The 24,728-nt window shown below is 47.7% G+C and overlaps 1 protein-coding gene across 1 annotated transcript in view; it reads left to right on the top strand.

The window, feature by feature from the left end:
* The window catches only part of PEX14 (peroxisomal biogenesis factor 14), a 980,210-nt gene that overhangs the window by 897,055 nt on the left and 58,427 nt on the right, over positions 1-24,728 (top strand). The window contains exons 5-6 of the mRNA XM_069609962.1: positions 16,748-16,833; positions 22,629-22,731. Coding sequence (XP_069466063.1) covers positions 16,748-16,833; positions 22,629-22,731 — 189 coding nt within the window. The remainder of the gene's footprint in view (positions 1-16,747; positions 16,834-22,628; positions 22,732-24,728) is intronic.

The raw sequence follows: 24,728 nt of genomic DNA, 5'->3' as shown, positions 1-24,728 counted from the left end.
CGAGGAGCCCAAAGAAGACCCTGAAGTGGATGAAGGAACCCCTGAGAAGAGATCCGGACTCAGAAGATGACGCACCAGCATGCCGATCTGGAGAATGCAGAGAGAATCGCTGCTGTCAGGAGCTGAAAGGGGTGCCGTCCTGTCCAGGTGTGCAAAGTATGAACAGAAGAATTGGGACTCAAAGGAGGGAGCAAGAAACCTCCTGTGTGTCTCACAGGACCATCAGAAGCTATCGAGTTGAAGAAATCCCCTTAAAGTAGCGCATACTACAAGATTGCAGAGAGGGGTGCTTGGACGGAGAAGATAGAGAAGTTGCAGTTCTTTTCTGGATGTGCAAGGTCAGCAATAAAGGACTGCATCCTGTCGAGCAGAACAGTGACTTCAGGCGGAGTCCAGAGACGAAGTAAAACTGAAGAAAGGCCAGAGATTGAAGACCCCTAGACATTGGTCACTGATCATGGTTGAAGCCAAGTGCAGCAGGACTTGCCACTGGAGGTCTCCACATCAGGTGGGCGGTACCTGGATCCTATTACACAGTTTAATAGGTTCCATGATGAAAACTCCAGTTTCAGTTTTCCTGAATGGTCCAACACTCGCTTTTCAAGTGGAACTTTTAGTACAATGCCCATTGTCCCTAACCCTCGTTTCCCTTTACCCCTTGACTCTGCGTCCCTCCCCAGGGTCCTTTGCCACCGTTGATTTATAAATTGGCCCTGGTGTCTTGTAATCTGAATCACATTATGCAGGGTTCACGCCTTTAAGCCCTCTCTTCTCCCCTGCATGCCCCTGTGCCCCCCTATGCCTTCCTCATTATGAGGTGGGGACTTCTTCAGCCCCCATCCTTTCCCTGCCATGCTTATCTCTTCACTGATTCGCTTTAGATCCCCCTCCATAGCTCTGTTATTCCCTGCATTCCTTATGGCACACAGCCTCTGCTGGCCTCGACCCACGTCCCATGCATGCCATTCCCGATTGCCGTGTATACAAAACAAACTGTGTCAGGAGGGAAACATGAGAACCCATCCTTTGCAAGGTGGCTTTTGGAATTTGGAGTGTGGGAAAGTTGGGCAGTAGTTCCATTTGATCATGACGGCAATGTCCAGCAGCAGCGATAGTCGCACTGGGGGATTGGGGGGTCTGTGAAGGATGCAGTTCTTGGATTCCGGAATCAAGTAGCATGGATGATTCCTGGAGATTGGATGAGCCCAAAAACGCCTTCAGACCAATGGATTCAGCTGGTCGTGCTGTTACTGTGAAAGGAGCACTCTACAGGGTGCCTTCTGCTCATCAGAAAGGTAGAGCGTTCCCTTCGCGTTTCTCAGAGTCCAAAAGATGCAGAAACAGAGCTTCTGCTGTCTTCCTCTGGAAAGTCGCCTTTGCTGGTGATTTGGATCAACTTCCAGCAATTGACCAATTACTTGTGTAGTGTGGCAGCGTATGTCCCTAAACAATGGGTACTGTTTGAGCAGAACTTCTAACCGCACACCACCTTTCAGGGCCATTGTCACGGGCAAACACAGGTGATGTGGATTCAAGAAAAATCCGAGACATCCAAACCCACAGGCACAATCACTAAAGTCCCTTTGTGAGCTCCTGGCTGTAGCTCATATCAGATCTCCCTGCATGGTGATTCTTATACTCCACCCTATCAAGCATGAGCAACAAAGTCCAGTTGCCTGGATATTGCATTAACAAAAACAGAGGTATCCATTTTTGGAGCCTCCAGGAAAAAAGTCCTAAAGCATGCCAGCCATTTTAGAGTACACTGCCAATATCCAGAACCAAAACAACTGACTGGGCAAGGTTACTTCTCAGGTGGAGTCTGGTGATATGATATGGCATGGCATGGCATTCATAACGTGCCTATACACAAGTGTTTCAAGGCGCGACGAGGCAAGGGAGGGGGACAAGGGATGACAGACAATGATCCTACTAGGCCAGCTGTCATTCAGATCGCTCAAGTGCGTGGGAAGGGGGCAGGGACAGTGCAATACATGGGAATAATTAAATAATAACAACAAGTAAGTGCCAGCATGTGGCAAGTGTATGGGTAAGTGCAGACATCAGGTGTCATTGGCTGGAAGGGAGACTGTAGGGATACATATACAGTCCCCAAGTGCGGGGGTTGCCAGGTGGGCAGTGCAGGTGTGTGATGCTTGGTGGGGGAGGGACCTGGGCCCATGGTCTGAGGGTGTCCGGGTAGCCAGTGCCGAACCTTGGTGGGAGCCCTCCTGCCCTTTGGTGGCCAAAAGTGACCCCAAAGGGCCACAGATAAGTTGTGTGTACCCAGTGAGATCTGAATGGAACTCACGCTGGGAAAATTGTAATGGTATCAGAAAAATCAAACAAACATTAAGTGGGCTGAAAAAGTTGGTAAAAAGGTGACTTTGATTGAGTGGCTTCGAGCAATGTCATTTGTGTGAATTAGGGGCGTAGGTTCTGGTACTGGCCTGGTGTTCGCTTTGGTGCTACCTAGCCCAAAGTAGTCGCTGACTTTCTTGTTGCCGCTCACGCCATCAGGAGACCATCGGAGCTTGTTGGGTTTTACCAACAGCTTCATTATCACAGCTCATGGGTACATATATTAAATTCATTCATCCTCTGCATCCCCTGCGGAAGACCTTCAAAGATGGCAAGCTGCTCCATATTCGCACGCTTAATTCTCCGTCTGCTGTCAAACACTCGTCTGACCTCTGCAATCTCCTTGAACGCATGGATTTAGATGTGCCCGCCATCACGGAGACATGGTTCAAGGACAGCTCTGTCAAGAGCTTTGACACAGTGCTCCCTGAAGGATACAGGATCCTCTCTTTGCCCAGGCCCAAGGGGTTGGGAGGGGGAGTGGCTTTGATCTTCCCAGAATGAACACCTGTGTTCTTCATCACCACTCAGGCCTACTCCTCCTTCGAGTGCCTAGTCTGCTGGCTGTCATGGTCTCCTAAATCTTCTCTCCTTATGGCCACCAGGACAGTCCTCTCTCTTCCTCGCGAAATGGGCTGACCTGGCCTCATCTCTACTCTCCTCCTCCTCCTCTTAACTCTTCCTGCTCGATGACCTCATGTAACGCTCACCTGATTCCCGTAGAGGCGCCGGTCTTGACTGGGCGTATACCGTATCTTCAAAGGTGATGTGTAACACACGGCTGGCTCTTTGGGCTGGACCTCTGTGCACTGTATGTCTGACTCGAAGGGTAAGATGTCTTAGGTAAGTGAACGCCGTGCTCTCCATCTGCCTCGGGGCAGGGTGCTGTAACCAGTTTCTTCACTGGATAAGGGGAGCAGGCCTCTTGACTTCAGAGGACTGCTGTCCGTCGTTTACTGCACGAACGGTAAGTTTCGAGTAATTCTAATGTCTTTAAAAGTCTTTAGTAATGATGTCTCTTGTTTTGCAGGGTTCCGGCGATGGCGGATGACGGGCTGAAGTGAGTTGAAGATGGAGCCTGTGTGATGAATAGAAGCGCCTTGAAGCACGTAAGTAAGCGCTTGTTGCCTGCTTCACGATGCGCTCTAACTGTCTTTTTATTTTGCAGGTACAAGTTCGGAGCAGCTGCAGGGTGCCGGAATACCCACTGGGTTAGATGTGGAAAGGAGTAATGGCACGTGAGTATTAAAGTTCCCCAATGTCTTTAAACGCACCTTGTTTTGTCTTTCAGATGTGGGATGCAGCGCCGAAGGCCTCCGGAGAGTCCGAAGAGTTGGTAAGCTTTTGTCTTTCAGATGCCGGAATGCAGTGCGAGGCGTTGGTGACAGCCGATGGACCAGGTAAGTGAAGCGCTGTCACTGAAGACCGTAATGCTAACCTGTTCTTTCTTGTCTTTATAGGTGTTGCTGAAGACTGGATTCAGGATGGTAAGCCTTTTTCCTTAGGCCCAGGATCAGATGCAGAAGACACGATGAGCGTTCTGCTGCAGAGGATGCAGAATAACGCAAAGCAAGATTCATCCATCGGGTGTGGTTTAAATAGCCTCCTGTAGTGCTTAGGTCTCTCCTTCCACAGCCACGCCTAGGTAAGAAAAGAGTTCCTGCTTTCCAGAAGAGTTCCAGTGTTCTGAACCTAGGGAGTGGCTCCTGCCCCACCCAACAGGAAAAGTAGTTCCAAACAGAAGAGGATCAGAGGCTCAACTGGCAGGCAAGTAAGCAGCATGGTCTGCTGCAGGTAAGTCCACCCAAGCATTATGAGCCCGGCGCTTCCAGCGCTGGGACTGGGCATATTTATGAGCCTGGTGCCACTGGCGCCAGAACTGGGTCCAAAAGGTCCCAATTGGGACTGGTTGGCAGTCGGAACCTGGGTTATGGATCTGCTTCCAAGGGAGTTGGGAAAACCCTGACCTTTTGGAAGCAGAGATCATGACACCTCAACAGCCATCTGGACTCTCCTGACTCCTCAGGACCTTTCCGCAACCTATTCGAATCTCACTCCCTCTCTATTTTACCTTCTGGATCCACACACACAGCGGACCACACTCTGGATGCTCTCATCTCTACTGACCATGCCCCTCCAAAACCATTAAGGACAACATTGATTCTCTCGCTCCAGCCTTGGCTGATCTCTGTAATTGCTTTCTTGCCAATGGAGTTTTCCGAACTGCTCTTAAGCACTCCCTTGTGCACCCTCTGCTCAAGAAACCCTCTGCTGACCCCTCCATTCCAGAAAAGTACCGCTCCATCTCTATCACCCCTTTCCTGGGCAAACTCCTGGAGAACTGGCTATCTCCCAGCTCACCCCCCACACTGAATCTGCTGGTTGCCTCCACGACCATCAGTCTGGCTTTAGAGCATGCTGAGGCACGGAAACCGCTCTTCTGAACACCCATGAAGACCTGCTCTCAAATCTTGACACTAACACCCCCTCTGTCCTCATTCTTCTTGACCACTCCTCTGCCTTTGAAATGGTAAACCCCAACATCCCGATTGCACGTCTGCATGACACCCTGGGAATCACAGGTCAGGCTCTGGCATGTTTAACCTGCTTCCTTTCCAACTGCCAATCCCAGGTGGAACTCGGGACCTTCCTCTCTACTATCACTTTTTCAACCTATGGCGTCCCCCAGGGTTCTAACCTATCCCCCTTGTTCTTCAATGTTATCATGGCTGCCCTGGCACGTGTGATTGTCACTTTCTCCTCTAACATCCAGTGGTATGCAGATGACATGCAACTCTCCTTCAGGCTTCCCTCAGCCACCTCCTCTACCTTGCTCATATCTGACTGCTGTCTGCAATTCAGTCATGGTGTGCTGCAAACGACCTCTGCCTCAACGCCAGTAAGAAATAACAGAGGGTGAGTCTGATTACCCCTCTTTCCGTTGCCCTGATGTGTCAGCGTGACGCTCAATGACATACTAAACACATCCCATCTTACTACTAAAGGACATCATGAACCCAATACAGGCACCGAATTTAGAAAAGATAAATTCACTTTTAATATTTGTGTGGATAAAACAAAGGGCGACAAATGCCCTACAGACAACATTACACGATTAAACAATTAAACGAGACATAGTTTGTTAAAAAAAAAGTTTCACTATGACAAAGCAAGGTACAAATGTACTCATGTAACACGGGGTGCAAACAAACACAAAAATGCTTTGTTAGTATATGAATCCCACAGTTAAATCATGAGGGTATTGCAGATAGATGTCAACATGTTTTGGCCGTTTTTTTTTGTTTCAGACAATATCTCTAGTGTCTTAGATCTCTCTTTTCTTAGGCCATCTTCAGGACGCGATTCCTTCAAAAGGTCAACAAAGACTTTATACCCCAGAGTTGATCAGCATGACCACTTTCCCACTCTGATGGCAGAGGACTACAATGCAAGATCAGGGATAATATTTGCCCTTTTTAAAGTGGGTGGTTTAATCACACACTGTGCGCCAGTAAGACAGAGATCGTTCGCCTTGGGATTCCTGCTCTCGCTTTCCCACTCTCACTCCGGCCAGCCTCCCTTGTTCCTCCGCCTGCACCCGGCTACGAGGCAAAAACCCTTGGGTTCATCTTTGACTCCACTCTCTCCTTCTCCACTCACATTTTGGATATTTCCAAAAAGTCCAACTACCAGCTGCACCTCCTCAGGTGTACTCTTCCTTTTCTCACCTTCCCCCAGCAGCTCACTCTCTCCAGAGCCCTGGTTCTCTCAAGGCTGGACTATTGCAACAGCCTCTTTCGAATGGATTTAGTCCTCCCACGTATTCCTTATCTTTGATATTTCCCTATCCAGCTTGCTGCTTTGGAAATTTGTTTTTCAGTAGAGGGCACTGCGTGTCGATGACTGTCGAGTCGATATCCCTCGAAGGCCTCTGTCTCGATGTCGACGTCATCAATGGTATAAATAGTCGCGTGCAGCGTCCATTGTTCAGTTAAATTTTTCCGCACTTCATTGGCTTCGGGAACATGATGCTCGGTTCTGTGAAGAGAACAAATTCTTCACGTTTTGTCAAGAAAATCTTGATTCCTCGGTACGAGATGGCCTCTTTGTCGGCTCCATCTATTCCTCGATCTGGCTTAAAAAAATGCTGAGATTGTGGGGCAAAGATATCCTTGACAGACCCCCACAGGGTCTGCCTATGGTGCTTCGGGACAGAGCATCCCTGTTCTGAGTGCGAAGAGTGCCTATCAATGACGGCGAAAGCCTTAAGGGAGCACAGAGGGAAGCCTTAAGGGAGCGCAATGGTAAAAAAATCCATTAATTACCCCTACCAAATTTACCTCAGACGATGTTGAGACGGCGTCTCCTCAAAGAAAAAAACACTCCCGATCTAGATCTCGTAGCGGATTGCATCACTCATCTGCTTCAAAGCAAAGTAAAAAAAGGTCATCACAGATCGCCTTCGACATCATCCTCCATTCCACCGGACAGAGTAACATGCCCTACCAAAAACAGCTCCCAGGCACAGTGGGAGGAATTTAGTAAAAAAATGATGAAGGTGTTCGAAAACACGGCCTTGCCCCCCTCAGAGACACCTAGAGACGATACCCCAAGAGAAAAACCTGGCAGGCATAAAATCTGTGAGTCGTCAACCTCGGCAAGACATACTCCTCGAGAGCGTGGGAAAACCTAGAGTCGAGTTAAAAAATCTTCTACACACAAGGCTTTGTCACTGTCGACTCACATGTCGACGCCAAAAACAGCGTCATCAACGCCTTTGGCACCACCGTTGAATGCGAGGTCTTCGACGGCTCGAACGTTGGCCCCGTCAAAGCCGATTACTTCAATCTCTTCAACTTTGTAGAAGCTGTTGTGGATTCTATCGACAACCTCAAGGCCATTCACAAATCCATCGAGGCCAATGACATCTACATCGACAGTGACAAGTTTAACTCCACCTGTAATGACTGTTATTGCCTCTTCCTCATTGGAAAAGAGCTGCACACCTCTACCACCCTCTGATTATTTCAAAGCTTTAGCCTCAATTTATGAGGTGGGAGAGGATTCCGATACAGAAAGACCCTTTGGTCTTGAATGTGCTAGACCTCCCATTCCAGAAGAACTAATTCCAGAAGAGGTTAGATTGAAAGACCTGCAGGATTCCTTGCAGGAAGCAAGCAGAATACATACCTCCCCAGAGATGGACTTTAGCAAGCCTGAACCAGGGGAACATACTGAGAGTAACTATAGGTCACTTATGAACAGGGTGATGGAATATATCTGGTGGTCTATGCCTGCACCCTTATATGAGCAAGATGACCTCACGGACATACTTGATAGAGGACCACAAGAAGATCCTATAGTACCCTTTCACAAGGCTTTACAGAAAAAAGTGCCCACTAATTGGGAAATGCCAGAGGTAATTCCTGCAGTCAGTAAAAAACTGTCAGCAAAATATAGAGCTTCTGCTGCACACCCTCCATACTTATCTAAACACCCAACCCCGGAAAGCTTGGTTGTTCAAGCTGCAACTTCGTCAGGAAGACAAACTGCATATCGCACAATCCTGCAGGATCGTGACGATAAAAAGGTTGACGCCATGGCCAAGAAAGTTTTCTCGGCATGCAGCATGGCTCAAGATTCAGCCACACCCTTTGGGAGTGTGCTTCAATGGCGGCTGACCGTCTCCCGAAAGGGAGGAGAGAGACGGTTTCTTGAATATTAAAAAGGACGGGAGGGATGCAAGGGGTGAAACCCTCCAAACCGGCCTTGATTCTGTTGACCGCATCAGCAGAGCCATGGCGGCTAGTACCACAATCCTCAGATTTGCGTGGTTGCGGAAATCTGGATTTGCTCCTGATGTTCAATCCAGACTTCTGAACATGCCCTTTGACGGCACCCATCTATTTGGTAAAAAAGCTGATGACAGTTTGGAGAAGTTGCAAACTTCCAAAGCAGCGGCTAAATCCCTTGGAGCTGCAATTAGACAAACTCCAAACCGCCCCACAGGTACGTCCTGGAGGGGTATGTCCTTTCGCTATTAGTCCGCATTCAGAAAAGGCAGAGGACAGCCAGCTCAAAGTGGCCAGAGACGATTCAGTCGTGGTGGACGGGGCAAAGGTACTAAGTCTGCATCTGCAGGTGTGGCTTTACCCTCAGCATCTGCTTCAGCCGCCCCAAAACCTCTCTGAGGTCTTACATCACAAAACATCAGTAGGAGGCAGATTAACACAACATCTGACAGAATGGCAGGCTATTACTTCAGATGCTTGGGCATTGGAAACAGTTGCCCAAGGTTGCTGCCTGCCTTTCCTACACACACCACGGAGTCATCCACCGGGAAAGAACTCTTTGATGTTTTCAGACCTGCTCCTTGTGCAGGAGATTTTGGACCTGCTAGAGAAAGGTGCTATAGAACCGGTACCTGCGGCAGAGAGGATCAAGGGTTGGTACTCCCCATATTTTCCAATTTCGAAAAAGGACAGAGGAATGAGACCCATCTTGAACTTTCGAGAATTGAACAAGTTCCTCAGGAAAGACAAGTTCAAAATGGTTACGCTTTCTTAGATCCTTCAGGCCCTTCAACTCCAGGATGGGTTGGCATCTCTGGACCTTCAGGATGCTTACTTTCATGTGCCAATACATCCGAAGCACAGAAAGTACCTGAGGTTCGCCATTGTCAGCTCTCTATCAGTTTTGCGTCCTGCCAATTGAGCTAACTCCACCCCAAGGGTTTTCACCAAGCTAATGGAGGTTGTGGCAGCGAGTATCAGGAGAGGGGGGATTCACGTCTACCTCTACCTGGACGATTGGTTGATTAGAGCGAGATCCCCGGAACAAGTTCGAGATCATCTAGACTTTGTTTGCCACTCCCTCCACAGGCTGGGCTTCTCCCTCAACTTCAATAAATCCCATATAATACCATCACAAAAACTCCAGTTTATTGGAGAAATCCTGGACACATCCGTGGAAAAGCCTCGCCACCAGAGGTGAAGGCTGAAGACATTTTACAGATGGTGACAAAGTTCCAAAATGCCCAATATCTTCCAGCCTTCGACTTTGAGCTTGCTCGGCCTGATGACATCCTGCATCTTTTTAGTGCTTCAGACCCGCCTGAGAATGAGATCTCTCCAGTGGTCTCTCAGGACCCAGTGGTCTCAATTCTCAGGAAAGATGTCAGATCTCCTTCAAATACCGAACAGAGTTGCTCTGGATCTTCAATGGTGGGTTTCCCGAGAAAACATCTTGAAGGGAGAACTTTTTTAGCAACCATGGCCAGAGATAACGTTCGTGACGGATGCCTCACTCACGGGGTGAGGATCCCATACCAACGATTTCACCATCAGTGGTTGTTGGTCTCCATCAGAAACCAAACTACACATCAACTGGACTGGTGCTGAAGGCCTTTGTGCCTTCTGTATGGGGAAAATATGTCCTGATAACGGACAACACTGTGGCCATGTACTACCTCAACAAAAGAGGAGGTGTAGGGTCACTACCACTGTGCAGAGAGGCAATGCAGGTCTGGTTTTGGGCAATACAAGAAGGAATCTCTGTTGGCAGTTCACCTAACCGGAGAGATGAACACGGCTGCTGAAGCTCGGAGAAGGCAGAGCACAGTGTCCCACGAGTGGGAACTAGCTCAGGAAGTCCTTCAAGAGATCTTTGCTCTTTGGTGAACCCCTCAAGTAGAACTGTTCGCAACGAATGCCACCAGGAACTGCAAACTGTACTGCTCCAGGAAATTTCCCCAGAGAGGGGAAGCGTTGGTGGTGGACTGGGAATATCCACTCCTTTACGCATTTCCTCCAGTCCCCGTCATTCCTCATGTAATAAGGAGGTTGAGAAGGTTCAGGAAAACCATGATCCTAATTGCCCCGGATTGGGCCAGGAGAACGTGGTACCCGGACCTTCTAGACATGTCCATCTGTCCTCCAATTCGTCTTGCACAAAAAGAGGATCTTCTCTCGCGAGAGCAGGGTCAGGTTCTCCATCCGGATATCAGAACTCTCAGCCTTCACGCATGGTTTCTGAAAGGCCAAGGTACAAAGATTGGGACCTCCCGGACGACATAATGGAGGTGTTGCTTTCAGCCAGAAGTCCAGCAACCAAATCACTATACCGCTGCCGTTGGAACAAGTTCTGCAGCTGGTGTAGAGATAAAAATGTTGACCCTTTTTCATACAGTACACAGACAGTGTTATCTTTCCTTTTACACCTAGCAAATTTAGGACTCCAGATTGGTACAGTAAAAGGTTACCTAGCAGCGCTGTCCACTTTCAAAGGCACTGCTGAGGAACCCTCATACTTCAAAATGCCTTTGGTTATTCCGTTTTTGAAGGGGTTGACCAATGTTTACCCCCCCCCCCGACTCCTTTCCAAGTTCCCCTGTGAGACCTAAATTTTGTCTTAGAATTTCTAATGGGTACTCCTTTCGAACCCCTTCACTCATGCCCGTTGATATTCTTTACCTTCAAAACTGTCTTTCTGGTGGCAATAACTTCTGCACGGCGGGTGAGCGAGTTACAGGCCGTATCCTGCAAACCCCCTCACACTGTCTTTCATAAAGATAAAGTTGTTTTATAAGTGAAGCCTAATTTCCTCCCAAAGGTGGTGTCGGAATTTCATATTACTCAGAAGATAACCTTGCCTTCATTTTACCCTCCTCCTCATCCGGGGAAAGAGGAAGAAAGTCTGCACAGACTTGACCCAAAGCGTGCTTTGAGTTTCTATATTAGCAGACTGGCAAAATTAAGACAAACTGACCAATTATTTGTGGGGTACACAGGTCACAAGCTAGGCCTAGCCATCACCAAGCACACAATTCCAAGGTGGATTATTCTAACTATTATAGAAGGTTACAAAATGGCAGCTAGGGACCCTCCAGACGAGCTGAGGTCTCATTCAACCAAGGGTATCGCAGCATCGTCAGCTCTCCAAAGGGGAGTTCCTGTAAAAGACATTTGTGCAGCTGACACAGGGTCGTCTGCACACACCTTTATGAGATTATATAGCTTGGATTCCTCCACTAGCCAGGAAACTAAATTTGGAAAGGCAGTATTGCATTCTGTGCATACGTAAAGAAAGTAAAAATGATACTTCCTCCTCCTTTCTATTTTACTGCTTTGGGAGTCTATCAAAGATAAGGAATATGTGGGAGGACACAATCCATTCGAAGAACAAGTTACTTACCCTTGGTAATGTTCTTTTGACTGGATGTTCCTCCCACGTATTCCTTATCGCCCCTCCCATCCTTCCCCGCATGTAAAACTTCACTTGTAGTTGCAATCTGCACTCCTTCAAGGGTAGTAGCCGGCTCATCCTACACAATACCTAACGGAACTGAGCATGACTATTTATACCACTGATGATGTAGACATCGAGACAGAGGCCTTTGAAGGACATCGACTCGACAGTCATCGACGCTCAACATCCTCTACTGAAAAACATTTTCCGAAGCAGCAAGCTGGATAAGGAAATATCAAAGATAAGGAATACGTGGGAGGAACATCCAGGCGAAAGAATGTTACCATGGGTAAGTAACTTGTTCTTCTCAACCTCCCTCCCTCTGCCCTGCGTCCTTTGCAACTCCCTGTGGCTGCAAGGTTCAAGTTCAAGGTCCTCTGCATTGTCCACAAGGCTTTCTGGTGCCTGGGACCTACCTATCTGCAACAATGCCTACCTAAATACTGTCCTTCCCGAGCCCTCTGCTCATCTACCTCCATCCTTCTGTGAGTGAGCCGGTTCGCCAAGCAGAGATTTGAAGGGAGATGTTTATCCTCAGCGGGGACCTCCCTCTGGAACAGCATCCCTGCCGCTCTCTATCTTGAGCCTGATCTCCTTAAGTTCCGGAAACTCCTGAAACCATTCCCTTTCTCCTCTTCCTTCTCTCCCCCTCTACTCTGCTAGCCTCTTTCTCCACCCTATCCCTCTCCTTTTCCACACAGCTTGCTGATTGGCTGCCGGTTGTGTACCTGAGAGACTCACAGGTCCCCGGCACCCTTGCCAGTCCTCTCGCACTTGCCTCCGGGTCTGCACTTGCCTCATCACTACTGCACCTGGTCATTGACCCATGACAGTGACATCTCTCAGCACTTACCCCAGCTTCTTACTGACTGGGAGCACTTAGACTCCCACCCCCCTGCACTTGTTCCCCCACTTTCCCCCTGTACCGTGTGTGCACTTGCATGATCTGAACGTACCAAGCCTTCGAAGATAGTCTATCAATTCTTCCTTGTCTCCCCCTCGCCCCATTGTATGACGGCGCCTAAATGCACTTGGAAAAACTGCAGAATCGTCATCAGACCTATCTGCTGTTATCTTCACTTTTAACTGTACTATATGCACTTACTCTGCATGTGCAGACTTGTATCATTCAGAAATTCAAGGGCTCTGAATTACTGTTGTGTTTTCCCCCTTGTTCCCTCCTTGAGCGCTTTGAAACACTTGCCTTGTGTATAGGCGCTTTACAAATAAACGTTACCATTACCTGTGATCATGATGGGTTACTTCACAGACCTCATGAATAATAATCTAGTCTGTCCTCTAACTGAGGTATGCCCTTCTCCTGGAGTTGCAGCACCGGCTGCTCCAGCTTTGGAACCTGCTCCAAAGAGGATACTCCTCCATTTCTACCTACTACGACATTGACGTAAGTAGTGGGGGATCCAGTCTCTGATTTGGAATTGGATACAGTTTTTGAGGCAGAAAATTATGGCATCTAACAGGCACTTTCTAAACAATAATTTAGGGTGTGACGGTATGGATGTGGCTTTAAACCTCCTCCTTCCCTTTGCCAGACGGGAGTACGACGGGATGATCTGTTCTTTCATTCCTTTGTTGCAGAAGACTTGTATTCCTCTCTAGCAAGGTCAATAGAAAAGTTATCACTCTCCTCTTAGATGCCAAAGAGCCCAGTGCGGTCTCAACTAATGAATGAATACCTGTTGGCAAAGATCCTGGATATTAATTTTGGTATTCTGCTTCATGTTCCCTTGGCCCCAATCAGTGAGTGCACCTCCCACCGCAGTCACAAAGGGTAGAAACCTAGGTGTAGTATTTGAGCATCAGATATCCTGTATTCCTCAAGTCAACATCACTTCCCAGACCACTCACTTTCAACTCCACGTAATATTAAGAAATCCACCCTTATCTAAAAATGGCTTAAAAATTGATCAGATTCAGGCTTTTGACATTTCAAGGCTAGACTATTCCAATACTGAATACCTAAATAAAATAAAAACCGCAACCATTAACTGCAAAGGCTTCAAAACACTTGGTTATACTGACTTTGTCCCAGAAACCTGAGGAGTCTGTGTCCACTGCCTGAAAAGCCTTGCATTGGCTACCAGTGGAGCAAGGTATAATTTACAAGACTGTATGCATCAGCAACAAGAATGTATTATCAAGAGCCAACATACCTTAATCCCAGCATCAACAAACTCGAACCTGGGCAGGTGCTGCAGTCGGCATCTCAAAGCTCAATACTTGTCCCATTTCAAGCAAACCCGCTTCAGGGGGGAAGGTGAGGCGGTTGGCACTGTTTTCAAAGTAAAAAAAATTGAACTCACTACTTGTTGAAATCAGACGAACTCTCCCCAGATTCCAAAGGAGGGGCTTGAATCTTGGCACCATACTCGTGACCTGTAAAGTAATGGTTATATGTTGACCTGCTCTCCGTCACTTTCAGGAGGAAACTGGTGTCAAATTTGTTAGTTTCCCTTCGTTTTTACCTGAACCCTATTCCAATAACGTCTGAAACCTGGAATGGACTCTTCTTTTTCCCTATATCGTGTAATTCCTGTATAATCGCCTGCTTGCTTTTTCACCAAAATTGTGTCGAAAAATGGTTATTGACTCTTGTTTTGCGAATTCTTCTCTATCCTTTGTGTTTTTGTACCTTTACACAGTTTGCTGCAATCTGGCACCGTATAAAACGTACAAATGAAATAAAGCACTGCGACTACAAAACCGTCTGACAAACTCTCCAAAGGATAATTTTTAGCTTCCTCCATAGACAGATGAAGGACAATCAGAAGAGACCCTCCAGGCGCCAGAGGTTGGGCAGCCAAAGGTTTCAAGCAACATGTCCTCCCCAAATGACATTGATCAAAAGAAGCAGGACTTTCTGTGCCCCTCCAATTTTCTGGAAAAATTCTTCATTTGTGAATGGGTGGTGGATTGGTGATGGAGAGGGAGTGTCAAATCCTGATTAGGCAACAGATATGTGGGTGGACATTAGTTGGGGATGGGCTAGGATTAGTCATTGGGCCTACTCTGAGTCGTAGCTTACAGGGGATTTAAGGAGACTTGTTGTGAAATCACCTGGTGTAATATTAATGGGTTTTGCGACTGCAAGGAAGACTTGGTCTAATTAGCTGATCTGGATAGACTGCTGGCCTGCATCCGTGGGAGTTTTGCCTGGAAGCTGCTGACCCTGAAGATGACTATTTCCCTACTTGGCCACTGGCCTGCTTACCAGGATTTGGCAGCCCCAATAATCCCAGTTTTCTGGGGCAACAGTGGGATAGAAACTGACTGGTGACCTTGTCTGCCTTGCTGGGAACATTTGCAAACAAACATCAGGTTGGTTTGAAGGTTTCAGGAGCTAGCGAATTCAGGGCCCAACCAGCAGTCCCTAAAAGACATAGGACTCGTGGGCCAGAGCTCAGAAGGGAGCTTTGACTGGGCACTTTGCTCACTAAAAAATACCATGGGTTGACAACAAAGGAATCCTCCAATCCGCGGAAGAGATGGAGCGAAAAAACAACCCAACTCCCCTGCTTGTGACTAGTGGAGATGAGACATCACTCGTCACTGAAGCGGATTTGGGCTGGTGTGAGCTTTTACATCATGAAAGGAGGTGCTGACCAGGAGGCATCCGAATGGCTGACTGACTATATGGATCACTGGGTAGATGCAGCCTTTGGACATTCTCCCTCTTATGAGAGATTTGCCCCATGCCGTAGTCCGGGCAGGTTTTCTCCTGCATTGGTATATTTCTCTGATTAACGAGGCTTCCTATTGATACCCAAGTTAACAGTGATCCCATTGCCTTTCTTGGAACATTTGAAGTTATTGTTTTCGTGGGTTCCCTGTTTTTGTGGGTTGTTACTTTCTAATCTTTTTATAATTAGATAATCAATTTTGCTATTTTTATGACTTTGTTCAGGCTGTTTCTTTTTTTTAATATGACCTTTTTTTTAGCTTTTGAACTTCTTGCACCGGTCACATTTTTAATGATTGGGCCTCGAGGTTTCCCTCATTAACAAAGGGTCCACAATGGATTCCATTAGCCTGTTCGTTTGCATCATCAAGGACCATCACCCTTTGTCTGAAAGCCATCTGTGAGGGTGGCATAGCCTGATCTGTTCTATTTGTTTAATACAATGATAGGTACATCCGTCTCTGAAAATAGGGCCTGCTAATGAGACCCCACTTTCATAATGCTCCATGCGGAAAAGCATAGTACAATCATGTAAATCAATTGGGTCGGTCTACTAACACCACTAAGCAGTTGCCTTGTAGTTTGGCCGTATGGTAGACAAAGTGACATGTGCATTCCTGCCAAAAAACTGATAGAACACAAAGCTCCAACAGCTAGGGTCTGCCTTTAACCATATGGAGTCCTTATCAAAAATAAAATAAAATAGTTATGTTCTCCCAGAACCTGGTGACAGATGATGCATTTAAATATAAGCCATTGTCTGGTTATGACATGGAGGTCTCTAGCAAACCACCATTATGCTGACCAAACCCGCCTACGTATTCACTTTCTGGGACTGAGTTTCACACAAAGCAAGACCATTTGGGCTCTGCCTCAGCAAAAGCCTTTGTCATCCATGGGAAAGGTTTTTTTGACTTCCAGGAAGACAGGATCCCCCCCCCCCCTTACCCCATTGAACGGGGAGATGTCCACTGTGTCAAAATGACATCACGCCACTGTGGTAATTAACAGCTATTCTTTAATGTAGACAGAGAAGAGACAGAGTTAGAGTAGGCAGGAGAAAGGCATCGGTCCACAGAAGGGGTCTACCATCTTGGATTCTCTCATTGCTCCCAAACTTCCTCTATCCCCCTCCCCACATCCTGCATACAAAGCACTCTGGGTATGAAACCAGCTGATAGAAGATTGTGAAACAGCCTTTTTTTTTTATCTGAAAAGCTACAGAGTGGTATGTAAGCGAGTAAACACATCTGAGCTCTTTAGAACTGTCATCTTGCAAACGGGTCATTGTGAATTTCCCCTATGGCGTTGTACCCAGCAGTCTCGATCTGTGGGCAATAAAGGGTGCCCATGAGTTGGGTGCTGCAGGCTGTCCTGTACTTGATCTCTGCCTCATCTTGGAAGACCTATTTTTCATGTCTTGCTCTTTTTCCCTTTCAGGTCCTGCCGTCTCCAGGTGGAGGGAATATGGGGCTCTGGCCATCATCATGGCAGGGATTGCATTGGGCTTCCATCAACTATATAAGGTAATAACCCTGACCCAACATTGTGTACTGCCTGAGTGGTCTCTCCTGTCCCATCCGTTTCCTCCTTTCCCTTCCCATGACCCATTCCTCCTTCTCTCACCTCCTGTTCTCCTGCAACCCATCTCCACTATTGTAACTCATCTCTATTAAAAACATATCCTTTGTGGTCCCCCATCTCTCCTTCTTTCCTTCATCTCTCCTTCTGTCCTTCATCTCTCCTTCTGTCCCCCATCTCTCCTTCTGTCCCCAATCTCTCTCTTTCTGCAAATCATTTCTCTCCTTCTCTTCCCATCTCTCCCCTTCTGTCCCATCTCTCTCCCCTTCTGTCCCCATCTCTCTCCCCTTCTGTCCCCATCTCTCTCCCCTTCTGTCCCCATCTCTCTCTCCTTCTGTCCCCATCTCTCTCCCCTTCTGTCCCCATCTCTCTCCCCTTCTCTCCCCATCTGTTCCCATCTCTCTCTCCTTCTGTCCCCATCGCTCTTCTTCTATAGACCATCATCGCTCCTGTACCTCATCACCCATCGGATCATCGTATCCTCTACATAAACCCAACTCCATGCCTAGGACCCAACTCACATTGACTCACTGTTTCCCCTCACTGTCATCCTTCTCCCTTGATGTCACCAATCTCTACGCCTGTAACCCTTCTCGCATTAGATCATTATTTGCCCTCCTGTCACCCATCCCCACTCCCAAACTACCCTTTGGTAACCCATCTTTCCTTTTGTGGCCCATCTATTTTTGTTGTGCCCTTCTTACTGCGTTCACCTCCTGTCACTCCTGTACCCTCCTGTCACTGTTCTCTCATTTTACTATACAGCGGCGTGCTTTTTCTTTGTACAGCGCCATAGTTTTGGTACAGTGGGTGCACTTTTTGCTTTGTGATCTATTTATTTGTTTTATTTTTTGGATATTTGTAAGGCGCCTATACAACAAGTGTTGTTTCAAGGTGCCATAATACACAAAAAGAGGGGGGAGCAAGGGAGAAAGATACAATAACGGTCCTACTAGGCCATGTTAAATGTTAAAGGTATTTGTACCGCGCACCGTCACCAACGGAGTTGGCCCCCAGGCCCTAAGGTGGATCTGCAAACGAGAAGATGGGTTGGGTTAGTAGGTGAAGCGGGAGTAGGATAGTGAGAGCAGTGGTGTTCTGTTGGCAGCTTCAACTCGGTATACACCGGGTGCTGAGCTTTGGTGCGAGTATTTGATCGTTGTCAGTCCTCGTGTGCTGTTGGTGTTGCTTATGTGTTGTTGTGAAGTGCGTGCGGGTTGTTGTGCGAGAGATGGGTGTGTGAGATTTTTGAGTGAGATAAGTCTGCAGAAATGCTGAGTTTTTTTGTTAGTCGGTTGTATGAAGGTTAACAGAAGTTCAGAAATCTGTCCGAGTGTGGCACTCGCCAATCCTCCCAGTTTCATCAGGGTGGGCAAAAGGGCTACGCCTGGCAGGGTTTGGTTTGTGTGGGTCGCTCCCTGTGCTGTTCTAACGCGCTTTGTAAGTGTTCTGACTGCTCCTCGCCGTTCTATTCTAGCCAGTTCTGTAGGTGTTCTGATGCTAATGGATAGGTAGATGTGGGATGGGTGTCTATTCTCCTTCTTGGGTGCTGGGCTGGTGTAGCGGACTCCTCTCAAACGTTCTATCTAAATGCGTTAGCCGGTTTGGATATGGTACGATTAGGGGAGTGGGTGAGTCATTTAGGGCTTTCGTCTGGGTCTGAGTATGTGATCAGTCTCTGGAGGTCTCCTTTTGTGGCTATTTCCCATGATATCTTATGGTCTGTCGTGTGGTCGGTTCTTTGGGTTCAGTGTTTGTCCATTTGAGAGTGGCCGAGGTTAGTGTTATTTTCGTTGTTGTTTTAATGGGGTGGGCATTTTAGTGCGTCACTGTTGTGGTTACACTGTGAAAAGCCATGATTTGAGGAGTTTCCTGAATGCTAGGTGGTTTGTTGTGTTCTGTATATTCTTAGGTAGGTCATTCCAGGTCTTCGGTGCCTGGTGAGAGAAAGAGGATCCTCAGAGTTTTCTTCTGTTATAGGGTTTTGGTTCCAGGCGGATGTCGGTGCTTGATCTCAGTGTTCTTGTCGGTTGATGTAGGCATAGTTTATCGCTTAGGAATTCTGCCCCTTGTTTGTGTATTGCTCTGTGCGTGATGCACATGGACTTGAACTTTATTCGCTGTTTTAATGGTAGCGAGTGTAGTATTTTTAACGCGGGTGTGATGTGTTCTCCTCTGGGTACCTTGAGGAGGAGTCTGGCTGCTGCATTTTGCATGCGTTGTAGTTTTTTTAGAAGTCGTTTGTTGGCGAACGACAGGAATGGTAGGATCCGTTTTGCTGCTCGCAAGAGGAAGAAACATTTCTTGAGTAGAGAGTTTACTTGTGGCTCTAGAGGGAGGTTGTTATCCATCAGGACCCCTAGGTTTTTTACAGTTGATGATGGTTCGGGTGTGGTGCCGAACTCTCTTGGCCAGGGCATGTAGCTGATGTCTCCTCCCTTTTTTGAAACAATCATTATCTCTGTTTTCCCTGGGTTGATTTTGAGGTGGTTGAGGTTCATCCAGTTGAATAACTCACAAAGGCAATTCTCTAGTGTTTTGTTTTCTTCTCGGGTGTCTTGTATGTTGAAGATTATTTGAGTATCGTCAGCGTAGTTGTCGCATGTGAGCCCGTGTTTCTTGATGAGTTTGATTATGGGTGCATGTAGATGTTGAAAAGAAGCGGCGAAAAGGATGATCCTTGTGGTACTCCGCACGTGGAGTCTCTAGGTTTGGATTTAAAAGGTTTTATCCATACGGTTTCGGTTCTGTTTGTTAGGAAGGATGTGATCCATAGTAGGGCGGTGTCTGTTATCCCTAGTCCTTCTAATCTCTTTATGAGGATGTTGTGGTTGACCGTGTCGAAAGCAGCGGACAGATCCAGGAGATTCAGGGCGGTGCTGTTGTCAGAGTCTGCGTTCGTTTTTAGGTCGTCCCATATTGAGAGGAGAGCTGATTCTGTTCCTCTCATTGGTCTGAAACCAACTTGTGCCTGGTCTAGTAGGCAGTACTTGGGTTATTTTGTAGACGTACGTTTCTAGCAGTTTGGCTATGTAGGATATATTGGAGATGTGACTCTCTCATGTGACATTCGCATCATGCAAGGGCAGAACAAGAAGTGCATCGGAGGGAATTGGGAGGGGGCGTAGTGCCGGTCTGCGCAAAGTGCTAAGGTGGGAAGGGACAGGGTGAGGGGCGAAGTGCAAGTGCTAAGGTGAGGCCAGAGGGCAAGTGCCAGGGAATGCAGCTAAGTGAAGGGAAGGTGGGTGGACTGGGCGCGGGACCTGGGGCCCTGTAGTACTCAGAGGGAACCAGGCAGCCAGTCACTGAGGCAGAAGAAGGTGTTAGCGGTGGAGGGGGAGAGTGAATGAGAAGGAGAAAAGGAGGGTCTTGAGGAGCTTCTGGAACTTAAGGAGATCCGGCTCAAGCCTGAGGGGGCATGGAGACCATTCCAAAGGGAGGCTCCTGTGGAGGACATACATCTACCCCCACTCTTTGCTTAGAGAAGCATCTGATTCGCAGAGAGTTGGAGCTAGCAGACTGAAGGGCTCTCGCAGTGAGGTATTTATGGAGGGAGAGTTGGATGTAGCAGGGTCCCAGGTCCCAGAAACCTTTGTGGATGATGCAGAGGGTCCTGAATTTGATCCTAGCAACAACTGGGAGCCAGTGGAGAGAGATTAGGTCTGGAGAGATGCAGTCCCTGTGGTTGAGGCCAAGAACAAGTCTGGCAGTCCTATTCTGGATTAGTTAAAGGGATAGAAGGGAGCATGAAGGAAGCTTGAGGAAGAGGCTGTTACAGTAGTCAAGCCCAGAGAGGACCAGAGTTCTGGAGACATTGGGTTTCTGGGGGAAGGTAAGGAAATGGAGACTACCTCTGTGGATGTGTAGCTGATAGTGGGTATTCTTGGCAAGGCCTGCAATGTGAGGGGAGAAAGAGGAATCAAAGATGACACCAAGGTTTTTTGCCTCACAAGAAGCTGAGGGGAGGGGACCCATAGAGGGCGGGCAGAGGAAGCGAGGGAAGGTGGGAGCTGGGGTCCCCTCTAAGAGGATCTTAGTGTTATTGGCATTAAGCCAGAGATCGTTGGCAGCGCACTATGACTGAATGGCAGTCCGACATTCTGAGATGAGAGGAAGAAGGGGAGGGAAGCTTGAGGGAGAGCTGTGTTTCGTCTACATAACACTCAAAATGAGAAGAGAAGGAAGAGATCAAGTGGGCCAAGGTAGATGTTGAAAAGTAACAGCGAGAGAATAGACCCTTCAGGAACGCTGCAGGAGAGCGGGAGATAGGGGAAAGAAAAGGGCCCAGTTGTACCTGGGAAGGTCGGTTGGAGAGGAAGGAGTCCAACCAGTCCAGTGCCAGGCACGTGATACCAAGGGTATCACAAGCACCGATTTATCAGGGTGGCATGATTGACCGTGGAAGGCGGCAGAAAGATCCAGGAGGATAAGAACGGAAGGAGAGTTAGAGTCAAGATTAGAGAGCAGGTCGTTTGCAGTCGTGTAGTTATTCTTGGGGCTGTGGCTTTCTTTGGATGCTCTATGCAGTTAGTACACTCTTCAATGGCTAGTTCTGTTTTATGCAGAGGTATATGCAGTGGGCTTTTCTATGCACTGTGTGCCCTATGAAGTGGGATGCCTTACGAAATCTGTTGCCCAGTGGCGCAGGGTCCTCTGAGCAGCTGGGTGTACCATTCAGTTGGATGCGTTTTGCAGTGGGGTGGGTGTTATATGGTATTGTATGTTTTGAGTGTTCTTCGCTGTGGGATGAGGTACCCTATTCAATCTGTACTGTGTTTACGGTGCCCTATAAGAACGCTCGGTGCCCTATAAGAACGCTCTCCTCTTTAAAATGGTGTTCTTTTTGCAGTGTTGGGCATTTTTTGTTTTGTGTATTAGAGCTCCACCTATAAGCCCAAACCATTTCCTACGAGGAGGGACATAAACTTGTAGGTGTTTGATTATTTAGCTACCCATTGCCTGCCCATGGACATGCTAATCTCTATGGCTATTCCCACCCACTTGATGTCCTTTCTCGCCCTAAACACATCCTCCTGGGATCTCTTTGAGCTAACTTGTTCAAACCTTACCATCAAACGTTTGCTTGCAGTGCCTGTCAGTGTTTTTTAAAAGCGGTCTTCTGTGAGTTCAGTGTTAATTACTTATTTGGAGATGTGAACACGCTACTTTAGTAATAAAAATATCAATGTTTGTCCTTCGCTGAAGTCCTGTTAAAAACAAGCATTGGCAAAGCCAGCAGTTTTGGCTATAGTATAGGTATTAGACATTTGACAGGCACTGCTATTACATGCACCGATACCGCACCATTGCGCAGCCCCTACTATTAGTGGCCTTCATTACCATTGAGGCAGTGCCTGGCAAATACATTTCCCATGCCTACATAAAAGCAAAAACAATTGGCATTGCCAATGCTTGTTTGCAGTGTGGTTTCTTTATGCAGCGGGTGCCTCCTGCAGCGGGGTGTTCTGTTCAGTTGATGCCGTATGCAGTGGGATGCTGCCGGGTATGTGCCATATATGCCGGGGTGTGTCCTTTGCAGTGGGTGCTCTGTGCCATGGTGTGCTCTGTGTTGGGGTGAACCCTAATCAGTGGGAAGGTATATCGCGTGCAACTGGTAGGGTGTCCTGTGCAGCATGGTGCTGTCGGTGGTTGGGTGGCCAGGGCATCGCTGATTTTGATGGGTGGGAGTTCACGTCGTGGGGTGCTGGCTGACACGCCTCTTCCTCTTCTTCTCTTCCAGAAGTATCTGGTGCCGCTCATCGTGGGGAGCCGAGCGGACCGGGAGCAGCTGCAGCGGATAGAGGCTGGTATCTCCGAGATGGCTGTCAGTGTGACACAGACAGGTAGAGATTAACGACTCTATCAATAGCCCCCCTCCCAATCTCCCTACGTACGCCCCCTCTCCCTGTCCCCGACGTCTCTCCCTCTGAAGCCGTGACTTCATTTATCTCCGAACAGAATCTGTTCACATTTGCAAATGAAGACGCCGTCATTTCGGTTTAATTTGAAATTGCTTGTTTACTGTCGCTGCGGCCTCAATTAATTATGTTTTCAGGGAAAGGCTCCCAACCCCAGAATATTAATCAGGGGTCTGCGATGACAGGCTCGGCGAGGGCCGCAAAGTTCACTTCGTATTTCTGTCTCCACGAGGTTTCCGGCGTTGCCGTTTTCTATGCGTTTTCGCATTTCTTCCACCAAGGGGTCAAGAGATCCCATAATTACTGCGGCTAATCTGGCTGCTGCCACCCGGCCCTGTCAGGGGCTTCGCGAGGGTTCGGGTAGGAGGGGGTCCCTGAGGCTTCTCGCCCTTTCTATATGTAATGAGAGCGCAGAGAGGCCCTGTCATGGATAGAATGCTTTTTTGGGAGGAGATGAGCAGCTGCGTGGAGTAGAAACCCTATACTGTATGGCCCGTTTACAATGAGAGTGTTCCATTTCACAACAAGCTTCCTTGATAGTGAGACTCACTGTTTCCTGCCCAGCAGAACAAGTCTTCAACTGAAAATAGGGAAGTTGGGATTATGATGAAGAAATACTCTGGGGAATACTTTGGCTGTTTGTCCTGAGCCATATGATGGATTTTGGAGTCTCTGTCTCTCTCTCTCTCTCTCTCTCTCTGTCTCTGTCTCTCTGTCTCTCTGTCTCTCTGTCTCTCTGTCTCTCTGTCTCTCTGACTCTCTGACTCTCTGACTCTCTGTCTCTCTGTCTCTCTGTCTCTCTGACTCTCTGTCTCTCTCCCCCTCTCTCCCTCTCCCTCCCTCCCTCTCTTTTTCCCGTCCCCTCTGGTCGAGGGAAAGTTAACTGCATTAAGCCCCTTCAGCTCTCATGGTCTTGAGCTTGGTGGAGACCATGGAGTCCCCTGCATGCACCAGATGTGGTGTCGCTCTCACTCCAGAGCAGGGGGTTTCATCTTGAGGCTCACCAGCTGTTAAATGAGTATGGCTTCCATGATCACGCACCATAGAGTACGCTGGATAGGGCTGATGGGAGTTGCAGTCCAACATATCTGGAGAGCCAAAGTCTGCTGACCCTTGCTCCAGAGGAATCCAATGTCATTTTTTGTAAATTCTTCTCGAGTATGGTGCCTGCTCCTAAAGAGATACTAAGCCTCTCGTACTTTTGTCCCAGGTTTCCCGTCCCCTATACTGCTTGACTGGACAGTACCTATTTTGATACATGCAGCAGGATGACACCTACGTCGATGAGACTGCATCGCCATCATGTGGCTATGATCCGTTCAAAATGGGGACCATGGGACAAAATGGTACAGATTCAGGTAGCACCTTGAGAGGGAAGGCACCAAAGACTTTTCTCATGTGGGTGTGAAACTTCCAGCTATGCCGTTAGTTTTTCCCTAAATGTCACAGACAAGGCGAAGGCTAGGACTCACATTGTCACCAGTGGTACTCGTAATAACAAGTAGCAGAAAACTAACAACCAGGTAAATGCCGATTACTGTAATTAAAGAAATGACCACTGTCCTAGGGAAGTATTAAATCACTAAACACTATAACGGGTCCAAAAATCTAGAGCGGATACTTCAAAAAACCTATGTTAGTGCTCTCCTCTACCCTGCACCATAGTGCAAATGAACATGTTTAAACGATTGTGACTTCAATAGCAATTTATCGCACATCCTTTTCAATTTAAAGATACATCTCCCAAAAATGGAAAAACGGTACATGGAATAATCCATGTCCTAATGCTCGACATGTTTCTGTTTCTATGCCAAACAAATGCAGAACATTCTTCAGGAGCTAATACTCACATAACACCATAATATGCACAGAGTCCTTTAGCAAAATTCTTTTGATTCACAAACAACTTGGAAAACGGGTGC

This window comes from Ambystoma mexicanum, chromosome 8 (assembly GCF_040938575.1).
Source record: "Ambystoma mexicanum isolate Mex_15411 chromosome 8, UKY_AmexF1_1, whole genome shotgun sequence".
In the NCBI taxonomy this organism is placed as follows: Eukaryota; Metazoa; Chordata; class Amphibia; order Caudata; family Ambystomatidae; genus Ambystoma; species Ambystoma mexicanum.
The sequence above is the reverse complement of the archived record's forward strand: the minus strand, read 5'-3'. Positions and strand labels throughout refer to the sequence as shown.